Source organism: Tuber melanosporum, assembly GCF_000151645.1.
Source record: "Tuber melanosporum whole genome shotgun sequence assembly, scaffold_11, strain Mel28".
In the NCBI taxonomy this organism is placed as follows: Eukaryota; Fungi; Ascomycota; class Pezizomycetes; order Pezizales; family Tuberaceae; genus Tuber; species Tuber melanosporum.
In genome coordinates this window covers 275,835-294,277 of record NW_003298766.1, presented here as the reverse complement: position 1 = coordinate 294,277, position 18,443 = coordinate 275,835, and the positions used below count along the sequence as shown (strand labels likewise).

General features: G+C 49.2%; 4 protein-coding genes; 3 read left to right on the top strand and 1 right to left on the bottom strand.

The window, feature by feature from the left end:
• Window positions 1-1,475: 1,475 nt before the first annotated feature.
• Window positions 1,476-2,961, bottom strand: GSTUM_00004244001 (uncharacterized protein; the record flags this gene model as incomplete). XM_002835492.2 has 5 exons in its annotated part: window positions 2,684-2,961; window positions 2,252-2,635; window positions 1,950-2,198; window positions 1,569-1,885; window positions 1,476-1,511 (listed from the first exon to the last, which is right to left on the bottom strand). Exons 2-5 carry the CDS (start codon window positions 2,319-2,321, stop codon window positions 1,476-1,478), a joined length of 672 nt encoding a protein of 223 aa, XP_002835538.1. The 5' UTR covers window positions 2,322-2,635; window positions 2,684-2,961.
• Window positions 2,962-4,206: 1,245 nt separating this feature from the next.
• Window positions 4,207-5,695, top strand: GSTUM_00004243001 (uncharacterized protein; the record flags this gene model as incomplete). XM_002835491.2 has 3 exons in its annotated part: window positions 4,207-4,842; window positions 4,906-4,997; window positions 5,054-5,695. The coding sequence occupies 3 exons, from the start codon at window positions 4,207-4,209 to the stop codon at window positions 5,565-5,567; spliced, it is 1,242 nt and encodes a 413-aa protein (XP_002835537.1). The 3' UTR covers window positions 5,568-5,695.
• Window positions 5,696-7,035: 1,340 nt separating this feature from the next.
• Window positions 7,036-10,738, top strand: GSTUM_00004242001 (uncharacterized protein). XM_002835490.2 has 6 exons: window positions 7,036-8,278; window positions 8,348-8,539; window positions 8,626-8,716; window positions 8,791-8,951; window positions 9,017-9,308; window positions 9,369-10,738. Exons 2-6 carry the CDS (start codon window positions 8,530-8,532, stop codon window positions 9,787-9,789), a joined length of 975 nt encoding a protein of 324 aa, XP_002835536.1. The 5' UTR covers window positions 7,036-8,278; window positions 8,348-8,529; the 3' UTR covers window positions 9,790-10,738.
• A 686-nt stretch (window positions 10,739-11,424) lies between these two features.
• On the top strand, window positions 11,425-13,622 carry GSTUM_00004241001 (uncharacterized protein). XM_002835489.2 has 4 exons: window positions 11,425-11,995; window positions 12,070-12,170; window positions 12,222-13,316; window positions 13,407-13,622. The coding sequence occupies exons 1-4, from the start codon at window positions 11,953-11,955 to the stop codon at window positions 13,434-13,436; spliced, it is 1,269 nt and encodes a 422-aa protein (XP_002835535.1). The 5' UTR covers window positions 11,425-11,952; the 3' UTR covers window positions 13,437-13,622.
• The last annotated feature ends 4,821 nt before the right edge of the window (window positions 13,623-18,443 follow it).

Here is an 18,443-nt window from a genome sequence, read left to right as displayed (position 1 = left end):
CAGCACACCACTGCGCTTTAACCAGGAGTTTGCCAAGGAAGTTGGGTTCCCGCTCGCGGTTAAGGTGAAATGGCTGGGTCGTCGAACAGACTCGCGCCCGAATTATGTGCTCTGATTTCCCATGAGCCAGGGGATAGCATTTAGCGATAGCGTTATGCTGAAATACGAGTACAGTACTCGTACCGGTATGGTGCCAGAGCGCTCCTCTCTCGTTTTTAGCGCAACGTGGTTGTTGATGCTGGCGTTGGTGTAACTTACCGTAGCTGCTTAGCTGGAATTTGTTGCTTCGCCTCCTCCTTCGTTGTGGGTGGGCGGCTGCCCGAACCACGGAGACCATGCAACTCACGCTCCCGGGAGATGGAAATAACTAGAGCTCGTGGGTTGAAACCTACCATAATACTGTCCTTATGTGCTGGTCACCTCAATAGTCCACGATGCTCATCAGGTGCATGTACAGTACACTCTCGGTCACTCGACCCGTGAGGGCTAGACACCTGAAAGGCTCCTCTATTCGAGGGTTAGTTAGTACGTGTCACAGAAACTACATTGTGGAGTGCTTGAGGTGTAATATAAGATAATATTCATCGTCGAATCTTGGTTCCTAAGCACCCAAATAGCATCACCCGGGATTCTGAAATCCCCACCGATTCGACCCCATCGAAACACAACAAGAATAAAAGCAAATCCAGAACCCACAAATTCCTAACCACCTTCCCACGATTACCTACATACCTGTACGGCGGGTAGCTATTCAGCTGGGTAGTAAGTTTCCGCATCTTCCTCCTCCTGTGCCAACTCCTCGCGGGTAGGAGGTGGTAGCAATTTAGCTTGCGTCGCGAACTGTCTAACCCTTCTCCACAAACCGCTCCTGATTTCTTCTTGTTTCTAAACAAATAGACTCACGTCAGTATTTACTTTCCTTCTTCACATGTACAACCGAGGGCCATTATTCACTGGTTTGGGGCAGTGTGAGGGAAAGGGCTCATACCACAGTGGCCACCATCTGGACTTCGGTCCTGGTTGTGTGGGCATAGTCGTCTAGCGTCTGTCTCTTTCTTGCGTTTTCTCCCGGATCCGGCCCATCCTGGAGCCCGAGCTCGTCTATCATACTAATTCCCGGGAGGATGTGACGCCTCGAGACCTGGACATAAATGGACGAGACTTCCTGGATGACTGAGAAGTAACTCTGGACTCTTAGCGCGGTTGTTTGCACATCCTATTCCGATCTTTATCAGTTGGAATTCTTGATTTTTGTATCCCATGAACGCTCACTCGTTTCTGCATTTCATGCAGCTCCATCCTTTCGATTGTCTTTGCTTCGTCATCCCCATCTTCGAACCCCGTGTTAATTGTATCAAGGAACTCATCACAAGCATGTTCTGACGCATCTTTGACCATGAGTGTGATGCCGGAATAGAAGTCCACAATTCTTGTTACTTGGGCCTTAAGATAGGTTAGTGCACTAAGAGATTCTTTTAGGATATCTTGTATCTGTGTCTATCGACGGTGTTCTATGTGAGAAAGGTCCACGCCGGAGAATTCTTCAAAGTCTTGTTGGGCAAACATACCAATGTTAACTTCTCGGTATCCAGATTACTCAAATCCAAAGTGGACTCAATTATGGCCTCAGAAGCCTTCTGCAACTCCTCTTCCGCCGTCCTTTGTTTCTCGAGTATGGCCATGTGTATTCTTTGGGTTTCCGCTGCATTTTTCCTAGCCTCTTCAACCCTCTTTCTTGCTGCTTCGTAGTGGTCTCTCAGAAACTCCTTCTGAATTTCACCAGCTCTCAGCTGAGCTTCATTGTATTCCCTTTCGGCTCGCCGAGCAGCACGACTTCCACCTGTTATCCAATCGACCGTCTGTCCCAGCAACCCGTCCTTGACCCCTACAGAAGTCTGTCAGCAGCTTTAAATCGAGGATAAACTCTCATATATCCCAGGAATACATACTGTGCTCACTCGGCCTATAAAGGTTGACCTTGGGAATTGATGCCGGGTCCGGGCTCTTCCCCAGCGACTCTGTTGCCTGGTTGACACCTGACATGGCAGTTTGCAGTGACTTACTAGCGTCCCTGAAGGCATCCTGCAGTGCTAAAACCGCCTTCCGGGCTTCCTCTTCCGCCCTCTCCCTTTGTTCTATGTTAGCTTGCCGGACAATGCGCTGCTCCTCGTTTTGCTTCATCAAGTTTGCTTTCTCCGCTATCACAATCGTCAGTCTAACACTTATTCCTAAGGAGCGCCAGGGCACACACTTTCGCTATCCGTGACAGCTAATCGGAGATTTGAGACAAACTCCTTCCAGGAATCAAATTGTTTCTCCATTGCTTCCGCTTCCTCCTTACATCGACGAGATGATGTTTCAAGTCTACTCATCAACCGACGAAGTGTTTTTTTCGCGGTTTTCGGGTCATCCAACACTGCGAGTATTTGATTGATCTATCCAAAGAAATCTGTGAGCAGGCCCCATTTGGGGAGAACAAGAGGAAGAAGGAATAGGCTTTATCCTTACAACCCCATTATTCCTGCAAATATGGTTGGATAGCGTGGTCAAAGTTTGCATCCTCGATTGAGCGTCCATGAATGCCCGCTGCCCGATATTTCCACAGTGGAACAAGTTGGCCCGTAAGGAACGGTGACTGGTTTCATCAACTTTGGTATTTGAAAGGGTACAAATAGAATCTCACGGTATGAGCGAACCCTCCTCACCACCTTTCTCCAAAGTCATCGTCAATGCTACCGGCGCCGAAGCGGCAATAAAGCACTGTCCCAATATAGAAACCGAGAGGGGGGCTGCGCTTAGGAGATCTGCCCAATTGGACCTCATCAAGCCGCTCTGGATGATCTCCATTGTAATCCCGGGCATTTCCTGTATGAGTTGTTGTTGGCGTTCATCATTTGGGTCGACTGAGGAAGGCATGGCTAAAAGGCAAGATCTCAAAAACAATATCTTCGTTTAAGTGATTTCCCACTCTGCGGAGCGGAGAAGGGCAAAATGCTCTATTATATCCATCCCCTCCGGTAATGTACAGTAGACTACTGGCAAAATACTGGGGACAATGGCCAATAAAGTTGTTTGTTATCAGGGATTGTGATCTGCGGTGGTTTGTTATGTCCTCTGCCAACTAATATGCGCAGATCTTAGCTAGGCCACCAACTAGGCCACCCGCAACTTTTGTGTTACCAAGGCGCTTACGGCACAGCCGTTCCCAACCAATAAAACCTAACCAACCAACCCACATCACCTCCCCTTGATATGGCTACGAATACAGCAATCCTGCTCAAAAGAAGCTAAAGGAATGGTTATTGTGATTGAATGCGGGGGTGTAATGATCTGTATCGACAGTATCAACCCCCCCCCCATCCCCACCATCCACTATTGCTGTATTTTGGGTTCGTGTCTAAAGGCCATTCGCTGAATCTCAGAAACGACTTTTCTGAAAAAACAAGAACTGCTTAGCCCTCGTATCATACACACCCAGGCAGTGTTCAGTTTGCCGATTGCCAATCTAAATTTCCTGCGTACGTATATGCTGTAGACATTACAGTGCATGAATACCATATTCGAGGAGTGATCGAGTATCGCAGCAATGGATGTTAACGAATCGCGGGCCGGCCCGCACATACCGGGCACCGCCTCGATGACCTTTTCCCTGAGTACGATCTTCGTGATATTGTAGAGGTCTGTCCGTATGGGATCATGTGTTTCATCCGTTGGAGTAGCATATGTCACTACCTCCCGCAGGCTTCCTAAACCCCCATGATAGCAATGTGCTTCTCCGGTTTTACAGTAATGCCAGGACAAATTCATTACGCTAATCCAGTTCCAGGCAATCCCACGGGCACGAGCCCTTTCAGAAAGAGGCGGGGCTGGGACCCCGATGCACCCACTCTCTCGGAAGAAAAGATCCTTTGAGAAGTGGGTTTGATGCGCAATTGGTTGGAGAGCAATTCGGTAAGAGGCAGAGTTTGTGATTATGGTGGATAGCCAGTCCCCCTACCCGTAGACTAATTCAAAAGAGGGGGGGAGCAAAAAAAAGAAAGAAAATACTGGGAAATCTTCCCACACAGGAACTGTGGGCCCCTCGGGGAATAGGGGGAGATGGATACCTAGTGTGGGCCTTAATTATAAATCCCAGGAGCTCAGAACCCCGCAGTGGAACCTTTACAATATCCAACTCTCAACACCTTGGGATAGCAAAAATTCGCCATGTCTTCACTCCACGACACTATCCAATCGTTAGAAAGCCTTCTCGGCCATCAGCTCAACGCTTACGAAGGCTACAAAGCCCGCCTGGCCACAGTCGATGCGACGGACTTTGCAGTAGCGAAAGACAAGCTTTCCGCAGCACTTTCGCAGGTGCTCGGCCTCCTCGAATACCTGAAAGCGACAGACGATAGACTCTTAGACGCAGGGGCTCAGGAAACACATATTGAACCTGAGTTTGAAAACCAGGCCGCATCTGTCCATGACCGCTTTCACGAAGCCGAAGGCGCCAGCAGCCTCGGACTAGACCATATCAATAGACTAGCCACTGAAATAGCCGAATTCCAAACAATCGGGCTCGCACGGCTAAGAGAGCAGATTAGCGCAGGTAAAAGTCGACTTGATACGCTCTCAAGTCAGACCAATGAAAGATTGGCACATCTCGAGCGCCAAATTGGGGGAATTCAAAACAGAATCCGGACGACAAACAATGCTATCAGAGATGTTCAAGTACAGAAGGATTCAACCCAGAGTACTTTGAATAACAAGAGAAACGAGCTGCACAACAAGGAGAGACAGCGAGACGCAGCTAATGCAGAAAGTGCAAGGGCGAGAGAGCGGAGAGATGGCGCCAGGGCAGTGAGTCTAAACTCACCCACAAGACCTCAAGACACCATGCCAGAAAAGACACTGACAAGTTAGGCCGGTGTTGGTCTTGGAATCCTCTCCATATTTGCGGGCCCATTGGCCCCAGTCGTCTTCGCCGCTACGGCAGGAAGTCTTGCTTACGCTAGGTGGGTATTGCGCACGTCCCTGCACCACAATGAGGATCAAGCTAAATCATCCGCAGTGATCAAGATAATGTCGCCCGTGCTCGCCAAAACGAAGCAAACGTCCTCCGACAGGAATGCCAAACCCTAGAAATTCAGATCGGTGGCCAAAACGACCGGTTGGCAGCGCACAACCACGACCTCCAGAGATCCCAGAACGAGCGATCCCAAGCTGAGCAAGAAAAGGCAGCTCTCGAGCGCGAACAGTCGGCCCAGCGAGCAGAGAAGCAGATACTGGTCAACCTAGAAGCCCGTGTGGCAGATCTTGGCACGCAGGTGCCCTCGCTAAACGGGAAGACTGCCACGCTGTCGAGCGAGATTTCAGCGATTAGGACGCACACCATGAACTGTACTGTTATGATTTCCGAGGCCAGGGTCAAGGCTGGCTGCTTGGAATATGCGGATAGCAGAAACGAGATTCTGGGCACTGTTAAGACCATGGTGTCTGGTTTTCCCATAGGGGGTGGAGTCGTCGAGAGGATTGGGGCGGTCATCGGGGAGTTGGAGCGTAGGAGCTTGGCTGCTGCGCATTGAAGCGTCGGCACGACATTCTGGACAGTGTTGGAAAGAATTGTACTAAACATCTCTCTTTTTTTTCCTCTTTTCCTTTTTCATCTTGTGCTCCGGCTAGGTCTTTTTTGAATTCGATTATCGTACCCTTATATGCGCATTCGATTCTCGTGACGTCACAAGGCCCGGCAGAGCTGGATTGTTAAGTAGAAGGGTGAGTTCCTGTGTTTTGGCCCCCTGAACCTGAGATAATGCAAACACATCACAATGAAATTCCGGCACCACAAAAGTGATGTTATGCTCAGTACAGCACATCACCTCCCAACCGCCCGAGAGAGATGTGGCCATTAACAAATGACACGAGTGATTTACTATGATCAACCATCCCGGCAAGTTCCGTCCCAGTGAGCACAGGTATGATGCGGTAAGGTACTAGTACCGGTATGGTGCGGGTATCACGCCGTATCTTTCCTTGGGGTTCAAGCCAGCAAACTCGGCCCGGAGAAGAAAACAAAAAAAAGCGCCACCCGCCGAAGTGGTGCAAGAGTCCCGAGCCTTGCCGTAGTATGATATATTTCAGGAACCATAGCGCAAGTTTGCCTGCGTATGATTGATGGATCGAGTGGTGGGGTTCTAAAGTATGGTACAAGTATTGTTGTCATAGCCGAGTACTTCCGCGCATCGTACCTAGTTCTTCATCACGATACCATATGACTTCCGCTGGTGCAAATTCCTGACCCTTCCGAGGCCAGGTCATTGGGAGGTATTTTTTTCCTGCAATTTTTCAATAATAATAGCACGCCCCGGGTGTATGTTGGTAGGGCTGAGTTTGCCATGGCCACCGGGGATTTAGTATACTCGTAGATCCTGGGGGTTTTGACATCGTGCTTGATGCCGTGGCGCACAATCACTTTCATTATGAAGCGTCTCACGGGAACCGGCTTGTGGCACCGTGCGATATCATACTTGCACGCACATATCCATTTCGCTAATCTAGGAAAGTGATGGAGTCGGATGGAGCAGTGGAGGTGCGGATGAGGGAAGGATGAAACGTTGTGTGAAAGATGATTGTTGAAACTAGAGGATTCGAGAACAAGGGACGCTTCCTCTTCTTCCTCCGGTTCTTGGTAGCGGTCCCTGCGTTTGATGTCGTGAATGGTTATACTGCAGTTGAGGCCAAGTTAGACCGCTCGAGTCTGTGTACTGTACTAGTACAATATTGGCATGTCATCTTTTGTTCCCGTTTTTTGTTGAGCTTTTGTAGGGTACTGTATCATGCTGTACTGTACATACTCGAGTACCGTACTGTACGAGTACTCGTACAAGTGGGAGTTCTTGGAAGGGCAAGAAGAAACATGGTTTTCAGCCCCCCTTTTTTGACCAGCCAATTACTGCCCCAGCTTGTTACAAAAATAGATATCATACTACTTTTTCTATTTATTCATTCGATCGTTCATCCATTCATCCATTCCCAGGAAAGGTTCGGGTTTCTGCACGGTGTAAGAAAGATCGCCAACTCGCAGATTTCGCACACACACAACCAGAAAAGACCACCTTTCCCGCAGCCCCATCTATCCACCCATCCACACAAAATATCGTACCTGGACTATTTCGAAACTTTTTTTTGGGTAACAAACCGATTTTCCCCCCTCTCTCACCCCTTCGTGGTACTCGAGTAGAGACGAGCCTTCATTCCCTTTTCCCATCATCATCATCATCTCCATCTATTCTATTTCTTTTTCTTCTCTTTCTTCTTTTTATCCTCTTCATTCACTTCCGGTATTCTATTGTACTTTCCCGCTCTCTCTAACTCATCTCAAGCTTTCTCCACCGCTTTAACCGCTAGTCATCTTCCTTCTTTCGTGCCCCCCTGCCTACCGGCTTGATTCCATTAAACTCCCTCCCCCTGGCTCATGCGGGTTCGTGATTCGTGAAGGTGGGAAAGAGGAAGAAGAAAAGAAGAAGAAAAAAAAGGAAAAGGAAAAGGAACTTGCCCCCTCCCTCACAGAAGGCTTTAAAGAAAGCCATTGTTGGCGGCGGGCTCACCCAACCGACTTTTATCATAATTATCATACATCCATCCACCCACCATCTATTTTTCTCTCGTGAGCCCGAGCCTAACCCAAGCCAGAGCCTCTTGCACCTACTCGAGTAGACCCCAGCTTTTGCAGCGGAAGAATAGACTCGTGCTCGCTCCACTCCAGTTCTCAGGGCAAGAAGGTTCCCCCCATCTGTGCCTGCCGCGTGGCTCCTGCCTCCTTCAATTAGGCTCCTTCCTATCCTTCATATCTACCTTTGACTGAATCGACCCCAACCGTGTTATCGATCTACAAACCATCGACATCTGTTGGTCTTTTCACCCATCGCCCACTCTTGGCATCTATACCGGCGTCATTCGTTTCATCCCCCCATCTCCCTTTCCCCACGACAACGACTACCACCGCCACGACGGCGAATAGCTTCCTCTCCTTTGGTTCAGGTGGTCACTCTAGAAGTGGATATTCTCGGTCTCTTTACTTGACCGTCTTTCCCGAACCCGTTGGCCGCGGGCGCGCACGACGGAATTGATTTCAGACTAGGCTGTTGGGATAGAAGTGAACGGCAAAGATGCTGGTAGAAGAGAAGTGCGCCCCCATACGTTGCCTACAAGAGGGAACTGGTGAGCTGATGGCGCGCGCAAACGTGACGTAGATATATCGGGCTTGCCCTCGCTATCACCTCGAGTATGGCTATAGGTTTGTTAATACCTGTCCTCTGCCGCTGCTGCCGTTGTCACACCATTGCTGATTCTTTTGCTGGCGCAGGAACGAGCTTCATATTGACTAAAAAAGTAGCCACTCCCGATGAGGTCTATTGTTTCGCTGCGGATATGAACTAATCCGGCGCCCACGGAGGCCGCTTTTAGGGGTTAATAGAGACTGCGGATAGACATGGCTTTGAAGGGGAAGGCTTCAAGTATTTGAAAAATCCTATATGGTGGGCAGGGATGATAACAAGTAGGAGACCCGCTGCACTAGACGCCTTCAATTCGTATACGGATTATTTGGACTGACATCGGAATTCCGTTCGACTTGGATTGTAGTGATATTGGGAGAGATTGCAAACTTTGCTGCATATGCCTTTGCCCCCGCCATTCTAGTGACACCATTGGGAGCGCTGAGCGTATTGGTTGGGTGGGTTTTTCCGAAGCTGGACCGGGCTTTCTTTTGGATGGCGCTATCTAACTTGGACCGTCTGATGGTTATAGTGCGGTACTAGGGACATATTTTCTCCGGGAAGAACTCGGGGTATTAGGCAAATTAGGGTGCGCCATTTGTTTGATCGGGAGTGTCATTATTGTTCTGCATGCCCCTCCAGACGAGGACATTCAGACGATTGATGAGATCCTGTACTATGCGATTCAGCCCGGTAATCACAGTCTTTCTGGTGGGTTGCATGTTTCCGGAGGTCGATCTAACTGGTTTATCCTCCAGGCTTTTTAGCGTACGTTGCCATAGTGTCGGCGTTTTCTTCCATAATGATCTACAAAGTGTCCCCCAAGTACGGAAAAAAGAATCCCCTGATCTACATTTCGATCTGCGGGAGCGTTGGGTCTTTGACGGTTATGAGCTCCAAGGCTTTCGGAATTGCGGTCAAATTGACATTTGCGGGGAATAACCAGTTCACGCATCCAAGCACTTATGTCTTTATTATAGTTGTGGCGGTTTGCATCCTGACGCAGATGAACTACTTCAATAAGGCATTGAGTCAGTTTTCGAGCTCACTGTTAGTCGCCTCTTTCCCAAGATTTCGATAACGATAAGATGATATGCTAATGTTTGTCAGAGTGACGCCGCTGTACTATGTTACGTTCACTACTGCTACCCTGATTGCATCCTTCATCCTCTTCCAGGGATTCAACACTACTGATCCTGTCAACACCATTTCGCTTCTTTGTGGGTTCTTGATTATTTTCGGGGGCGTCTACCTGCTCAACCTCTCCCGCTCTGACCCAAATGGCCACCGGCTTGCAGCAAATGGATCGGCGTCGTATGGTGAAGGGGTGCCCACGGATGGAATCACCGGCTTGCAGGTCCGGCGAAGCATGCAGCTGCGACGCTCAGACGTTGGTGGGTCACGGAGTAGTATTGGAGCAAGACTGCTGGAGAGGCATCTGGACGAGGAGGCTGCTGTGGGGTTGACAGACCTGGCGGAGGACGATGATAGCGACAGTGATGATGGCTTGGGAAGACTACACAATCGATGATCTAAGGGGTTATTCTCGCTTTTTCTCTTATCATGGGAACGAATTTCTTTGGGGTTTTTCTTTATCAAGGTTTCCTTCTTGCTTTTCTTTTTCTTTTTCCTTTCTCCCTCTTGTGACTCCCGTTGGCACTGGGGCATTTTCTCCTCCCCCCCCTCTTTCCGCTGTCGGTGTTGGGGCTGGCTGGTTGGAAACCTGAGGACGGGGCGGTGGGGTTGGTGGTCTGGATTGGTTGTAGAAAGTTTGTGCTTATGCCCTCTTTCCTCTTTTTCTTTTTCCTTTCCCTCATATGTAATATCCTTCCCCGGCGCCTTTTCCCGTCCCCAGATATTTCCTCCTGTTCCCCACGCGGTGTCCTCCCCTCTTTACACGGAGAGGCTTGCACGTGGTGTCCTACCTACTCTTCTTTTTTTTCCCCACCTTCCTCTGGGCTTGGGGGTCCATTGTGTTGGCCAGCGAAGAGATTCGGTGGGTATGTGTGCGGAGGGTTGATGGGTGACCCGGTTGAAGGGAAGGGGAGGGGGGACAACATAAACACCGGGGAGGAGTTGTCGTTGTAGAAAAAAGTCGTTTTTCTTTTTCCCCTTCCGTTTATCTACCCCTCCTTCTGCTTTTGGATTCGGCGATGGACAAAGTGAGTGGTTGTGACACGAACCGGTTCCAGTCCGTCGGATGTTGAGGGAGAGGGGGGAATGTGGTCATGGTCCGTGCCTTCTTTTCCTTACTTGTTGTCCCTCCAAGATCATTTCGGTACCCGAGCCGTAGTTGGATAGAGCAGAGTAGCGGTATGGGTAACCTTCATGTATAAAGTTCGTATTTTTTTGATCTTTTTCTCCTTTCTTTTTCTGTATCCGTCTTGTGCGCTTTTTCGGAAGTTTTGGAAATTTTTGTAAGATATTAGTATGGAAAGGGGCGGGTACTTGGTGTCTGGAGTTTAATAAGGATATGACAACTCTGGCTGGTTTCCGCCTTTTCTTGCGTTGTTCCTGCGCCGGCCTGCCGATATCTTCGTGGTGGCTTACTACGGTACCGTATCGTACGGTAAACTATTCGGGTACGGCACCCTCGGCCACCAATTAGCAAATGCTTCAGCCCGGCGGGAGCTGTACGATAGTGGATTGTGATAGTAAGGATGTTTTAAATAAATAAACCATTGCCTTACCGCTTCTTCCTTCCTTCCTTCCTTCCCTTCTCCTTCCACACTCCCATCTGACGCTACGGTACTTGTACTCTTACTCGAGTACCGGTATTATACAGCCGCCTACCCCACATCCACACCCACAATCACACTCACGCACACACCTCAATCGAGGCAAACATAGCCCCTCACTCGCAACCCATTGAATCCAACCCAAAACTATCCAATCCGGGACATAGGCCACTGTACCCGCACTATACAAGCAACAAGAATACGATATCTTTTTATCTCCTTCACTTGTCCACGCAAACCTCTTCCATATTGGATTCTTAGACTTTGGGAAAGATTGCTCGAGAGTAATTAAGGCTTGGTGTGATACCTCTATCGTAGTGTAATGACCTCCTAACTTACGCGGCAAAGGGTTGTGAGGGTGTGGTACCGTATGCTCAGCCACTGCACCATCATCATAATCATCGCCACCATCATCACGTCCAACCCACCATAACTAGGACAGGTACTCCACGATGATAGAGCAGAGTATTACGCGGACTTTTATGTGAGATGATTTTTCTATATATTTGAAGATATCTACCATAATATCATGAGCCCGAAAGTTTTAAGAGAAAGATAGGTGCCCATCACCGCCTCTTAACAACCCCAGACACACACAAGCGCCGGGCGATCTCGAGCTTGTATCATATTTCTACGTTTCACCCCACCCCGCGCTTAGTAGATTACCGTAATTTAATAGCATAACATAACATAACTTGGGCTACCTACAGCAGCCCTACCGTACCGGTGCTGTACGTACAAGTACAGTACCCTTTGATTCGGACAGTACCGTATCCACCCAGTCAACCAGCCACCGACGTCTGATTTTTCTTTATTTACTCCTTTGTTTGTGGAGAGAATCATCCACCGTTTGCCATCTTTGCTCCCCTACACACACAGCGACGACGACGACGACGACAACGACTACAAGTGTGATAGAGAGAGAGAGAGAGAGAGAGAGGTGGACTGGATTGGAGATGAAGAGGATATTGACAACGTTCAAGAGGGAGAAAGGGGATGGTTTGTCTTATCCCTCTTTTATTCGCCTTTAGCGTGAGAGGTTGGAGGTGCTAATCGGGAGAGGGATAACGCAGCAAGCGAAAGATACAGGGACGCAGGAGATCGCGGAAGAAGCGGTTCTTCAGCTTCACTAGCGGAGGATGATTCCCCGGAGGGGAGGATCGTGATCGCTACTGTACCCGTCCCTTCCCCTGCCCCACTTCCCATCCTTATCTAATCGACCCAGAAATCGTTCTGCGAATCTGGCGGTCCGCAAAACCAAAACCCGGGCGAGGAGGTGCTCTACCTCCCCACCATCGTCGACTTGGCCGAATCCTCGCCGACGGCAGCGCGCGCGGCGGCGCACACGATACGCAAGTACCTAGAGACAAAGAAGAATAACAGTTTGCGGCCGCACACACAGTGCAACGCCATCATGCTGACACGCATTCTCAGCGACAACCCAAGCTGCGCCTTCACGCGCAATCTAGCCGAGGCCAAGTTCGTTGCGGCGGTGAAGGAGCTACTAAAGCATGGGCGAGAGCCGAGCGTGCGACTGAAACTGGTCGAGACGCTGGAGCACTTTGACGGGAGGGTGACGGCGAGGGCCGGAGTCGGAGTCGGAGTCGGGGGGCATGGGGATGAAGAGGTGGAGGGATTGAAGGGACTTGTGGAGGTATGGGCCAAGGAGAAGAGGAACATGGCAAAGCTGTCCAAGTCTGCCCCCGCCTCCGGCGGTGGTGGCGGTCTCTTCACCGGTAACCCCAACAACACCAACGGTCAATACCGACCTCACCACTACTACCAAACCCAACCGGACCTCCCAAACATGGAAGAACTAGCAGCACGCATCTCCGAAGCCCAAACCTCCGCCAAACTCCTCGAACAAGTGCTACAATCTACCCCGCACCCGGAAATCCCGCGCAATGAACTTATCCGCGAGTTTGCCGACCGCTGCAAAACTGCCTCGCGCTCCATGCAGAGATACATATCTGTTGCCAGCGGAGGTGGCGACGGCGCCGGGGATGGCAGTGGAATCGACGAGGACACGCTGACAACGTTGATAATGACAAATGACTTACTAACCATGGCTGTTGGCAAGCATGCCCGTGCTGTCAAGGAGGCGCTCGAGAAGCAGGAGGTGCATAAGACTGTGGAGGGGGCTAGGATTACCGATGTTGCGGGGAGAGGTATGGATGCGATGGGGGGTGGTGGTGGTATTGGTGATGAACCAAGTACGCCGGGGGAGAGCGGTAGGAGGGGTGCGGGTCCGGGGGTGAATGTGCAGAGGGATGGGCAGAGAGAGAGGGAGATGGTACCGGATAGTCCAGTTAGCCCTGCGGTATGTACTATGCTTTACTATATCTTGTCCCATGTTTTTTTTTTATATATAAAAAAAGAAGCAAGTGTTAACGAGGATACAATGTTGCAGACCCCCGGACCAGTGGCGTATCGGTATTGATTAATTGACCAACAAGACAAAAACTCTCTCCATCCATCCATTCAGTCTACTCTATCTTTCATTCATTCGTTCATTTTCTTTCATATCCCCCAATTTCTCCCCCCCAAGTCATGTATCCTAATTCATGGTACTTACGTTACCACGATTCCGTCCGGCTTTTTTCACATGATATTTTCTACCCACTTACCTACCCCATTCATTGCTTTTTGCCTGCGGTTATTCAAATCATCTTGTCCACCCATTCATTTACGGTACTCGCTTGTACTGTACGTCGCTATACCGGGGATTCCCCGTGCTGGTTGGCTCGCTTGGTGATATCGATCCTGCTCCCCGCCCACCATTTACGGTACTCAAGGTCCCCTTTCTCCAAACATGAGAACCCAACATTTAAACACCAATTCAACCATCCATTCGCCCATCCATGTATCACACCATACCAAACCCAAATTTTATTTACCAATATATGATACACCCAGGAAATAAATAAAACTCCAACCGGTTCACCAACCAACGCCGCCCAATCATGCAAACTCACTCGAACACCTAGATCAAGCCCAAGTCTAAGTCTAAGTCTACACCAGACGATCCATCAATCCATCTAGCCCTAACGCCCGAGAAAAATAAGGAAAATGAAGGAAAAATGGATAGTAGCCACTAACACTGACACCGACCGTTGGTGTATGGTACGCCGTAAACTCCTGTGAACCCATTGAAAATGAAAATGAACGTCGCCAACGCCCTCCCTCCCTCCGTAGCGATACAAGGTAACGGGGAGGGGGGGACTAACGAGGTTCAAAAACAAGACAAACAAATAGGCGAAAGCCAAAACGATATAGATGGTGAGACAGAAATCAATAAATAATAATAGACAATAAACATTACCTCCTAAACATATTCTTCCTCCCCCCCTCTCCCTCTCCAACCCGTCGTCGTCATCATCACTATCGCTCCCACTTTCAATTTCCCGAAGCATCTGCACCACCACCACTCCCCGTCATCGTCGTGGTGCGCACAACGCTTCATTCTCCCGTCCTCGTAATTCCATGGTGGATCCGTACGTTGGTAATCCATCACCATCCTCCGCGCGTTCTCCCCGAGCACCACCACCACTGCTGATGCTGCTGCTGCTGCTGCCACTGCTAGAAGTGGACGGCGTCCGGCCTCGTGATCGCGGGAGGGAGGAGGATGCGGAAGCCAAAGACGACGAGCACGAATGTTCGCATGAAGGTGAGGAAGAGGTGTAATGGGTATGGGTATAGCAGGTTCTCGGTGGGGTTCTCGACCTTGCGCCGTCGCTGTCGTTGTTGGGGGGTGGTCGGGTAGGGTTGGGGACGGCGGTGGTCATGCTGAGACGGCCGAGGTCGGAGAGGAGCCATGATTCTAGGGACCTAGTAGCACGCTTTTGGGGCGCGAGGTTTGTGGTCTGCCGTTGCCAGCGGTGGTGGCGGCGTGATGGGGTCGGGATCGGGTTTTGGTTGTCGGGGTGTTGGTTGGCGGGGTAATTGTGGGAGTGCGGCATTTAATTCGTTTATTTCCCGTTTGTGTTATTTGGGGTATGTGCGCAATAGATAGAGCTTTTATTTATTTATCTATTTATCCACCGTTATTTGTATCCTTCGCGGGGGGGAGGAGGGAGGTTTGAAGGGTCCTTCTCGTTTTTATTCTGTAACTCGAGCGTAAGGATAGTTTCGCGCACGAGAGTGCGAACGGAGGGGAATATATACTTTACGATGTCTGTCGCTGTCAAGTCCCGGGCGGGGTTGACAGTAGATAGCGCGTTCGATGTTGAGATGATGATGGGATCGGATCAGAAGCAATGTTTCATCCCACAGGTTGAACCGAACCTCTTTCGTTTTCAGGAATGCTTAGAGCTCCGAAGTAATAGTCCACCAAAAAAACTGCCGGGGGAATGCCAATAGAGCGGGGCAGCAGCGAGTGGAGGAGAGGAGGGGGGGGCGTGGGTGGTATGTGCGTATGTGTGGATTATATTAAAAGAGTCTCGGGGAGGAATCCCAAAATACAATATTCAGCTGATAATTGCACTTCGATTCTGTACAGTATTGTACGAGCACAGCATGATAGTTAGTACTTGCAGCCTTGTGGAGAGAGACACAGAAACACAGACACAGGCACACACCACCACAGAACGGAAAAGCAAAACAGAAAAAAAAGGTGAGAGATTCCTAATCATTTATGTCGTCCCTTGTGATCGTAAAACCCCGTGCTCCTACTGTACTCTCCTCCCTACTCTCACTCCGCGGTTCAGAGTAACATTAAGGGTCTAGGAGGGGGAAGAGGCGGAGGAGGAGGGGATCCGCATTCTGCATCATGTTACGTGGGACTTCCTGCGCTCCTCCCCACCGTCACCGTGAGAGATTTTCGCAAAAAGGGTCCTATACCATACATCGATCGATTCGACGGTACCGGAGCCGAGGACGGAATAGATCAGGGAAAAGTCCCCATGGGAGCGCCGATCCGGCAATGTGCCCAACCCCCCGGTTTATCTCTCAGCAACTACTGTGTAGCTAGGGATTTGAACGCGCCAAGTTCATCCTGTTAGTGAACCAAAAAGTGTTTCATGGGGATGGTACAGTACCGGTACTTCCAATGCAGGAGATGCTCGTGAACGATCGCTGCACATGCTCTCGATACGGCATAGAATAAACCCAGCACGATATCCAGAACCTGTAGACCCCAGAACCGTTACTGGAATTTCCCCTCCCATCGCCGACGATGGATACCGTAGTCCACACATCTAACCTCAATATTTTTGTCGCCGTTGCTCGCCAAGACAATTGAACACTCTGGTGCCTGTATCATCATACCCGAGGTATGATATGAGAGAAGCAGAGTAATCCTTTCAGGTATTATACCAGCGCTCAAGATAAACTCACAACCTTTTCTTAAACACTGCTTGCATGTCAGATCTCGTCGCTCGCTCATGCAGGGCAGGAACGATATCGTCCCCCCCCCGTCAATATATCCCCCTCCCCCAAGGAGCGGAACGAGTTTAGGCGTCATCGACCATCACTCAGTGCCCTGCACGACAACCTTGTTGTAATATGACTTCCGAATATGCATAGGTTTTGTCATTGACTACGACGTAATATTTTGATATGGGTTCATTAAGCAATTGAGCTGTTGACTAGAGCAGAGATTACTCGGCAACTCTACCGTGGTACTACACGTGCCAAGGTTGTGGCTCACCAGCCACAACCCCCGGTTGCTCGCACGCTTACAAACCTTGGGCACTCCCGAGGAGTGCCCGACAGCTCAACAATAATTTCATACTCAACAATAATTTTTGAATATCATAATTTTTATTTGGCTATAAAACTGTTATTATTTATCTCACACAGCACCTTTTACGCCCTTTCCTCCTAATCTCTATACACAATGCCTTCATTATCTTCTTGTAATGCTTTCTCAAATTTACTATCTTCTTCCAACCAGCCTTAACCTCCATCAGAAACAGTGTAATGATCCCCCTTCGGATGGTTAGTTCTTGGCAATGGGGAATGATACTTCTTTTTTTCTTTCTTCTTCTCACCTTACGATAGCACTAGGATTCTGCCTACATTACCGATAGTACAAGACCTTTGTCTTCTATCAGGAATGCCTATTGTAAGCTTTCTCTAACTCTTCTTTTTGAAGAGTATTCTTATCATAGTAGCAATAAAGAGGGTAGTAATGATAAAGAGCATAAAGGTGTTTTATATTCGTTAAAGTAATAAGTAGAAAAAGTACTTTGAATTCAATCTAATTTTATTTATACTAGTACCACCAACACTGACATATGACTAGTCTCCCCCCACGCTCCATAAAACAAACTATCTAAAATACACACTACCACGGACTCATTCCGCCCCAAAACCACTCCTCCCAAATGTAAATCCAAAAATCACTACTCATGTGGGCTAACGGGCGCTCACAGTAACTAGTGCCGCCCTAGATTAACATGTCTTCCTACCCTGCTACCTAGCCACTATCTCATACCCTCACTCCTATCTGCCTTCAACACAATTTGTCCTACAAACTCGATAAAAGAAATATACAGTCTATCCCAACATCCCTCTGTTCTCTTATAATGCAACTCGAGATCCAAATTGCCCTCTGCCAATAGCAATCCACAAAAGGGGCAACAGGGCTCTTTCAGCAACCCGTTTACCTTAGCCTACCTCAAAACCACTGATGTCCATATTGCCAAGTTCAGCTTGTCCCACTGCTGGTGCTGAGAATGTCAAAATTGATTGTGACATATCTGTAAACATCAGGGCCATCTCTTGAAGTGCTCCATGAATATGGCGTGTTTCTTGATGGCCACAGTGGAAATGGCAGTACCACAGCAGGAATACTCCTACTGACACTGGTTAGGTAAAAAGAACTACTTCTTTGGCAGTGTCACCTCACCTGGCAAGAGGCAGCGACTACAGTTGTATCTTCTCACACACTGGGTGCAAGTTGTAGGATCCCTTATCGATACTGTCCCACCATTTCTCTCCACTATCCGTGTGCCATCAAAGGGGTTACCTGCCACAACTAACTCCCCATTCGCGACCCCAACATGATGAGAGATTCCAAGGTCCAACCACTGATGATCAACCCACTATCATTTCCACCTTGAGACTGCCGAGTCCTTATACAAGTCTTCATCAGAAGGATGGCCTCTAGCATAGTGGGGATATTGAGTCCAGTGGTGTCTGTCTTCCTTCCCTCCACAGCTGTCATGGCTGACTATGCCCATCCCACTACGGATCCTTATTAAAACAGATGAATCCATCGGGGTGAGGCCTCAGAGGTGTCAGGGTGCTTTCGGTTCTTGGGTATAATAATCATGTCCTTCCCTAACATGCCAGCTTCCCCATTCCTCCTTACAAATCTTACAAGCCAGGACTGCATGATCAATCCCGAAACTCATACCTTCCCAAAGTAGGGTGCACAAGAGGCATCCGATATAGGCCTTAGCCTTCAGGTTGACCATCTCATTGCCATCAATGCCTATGTGAC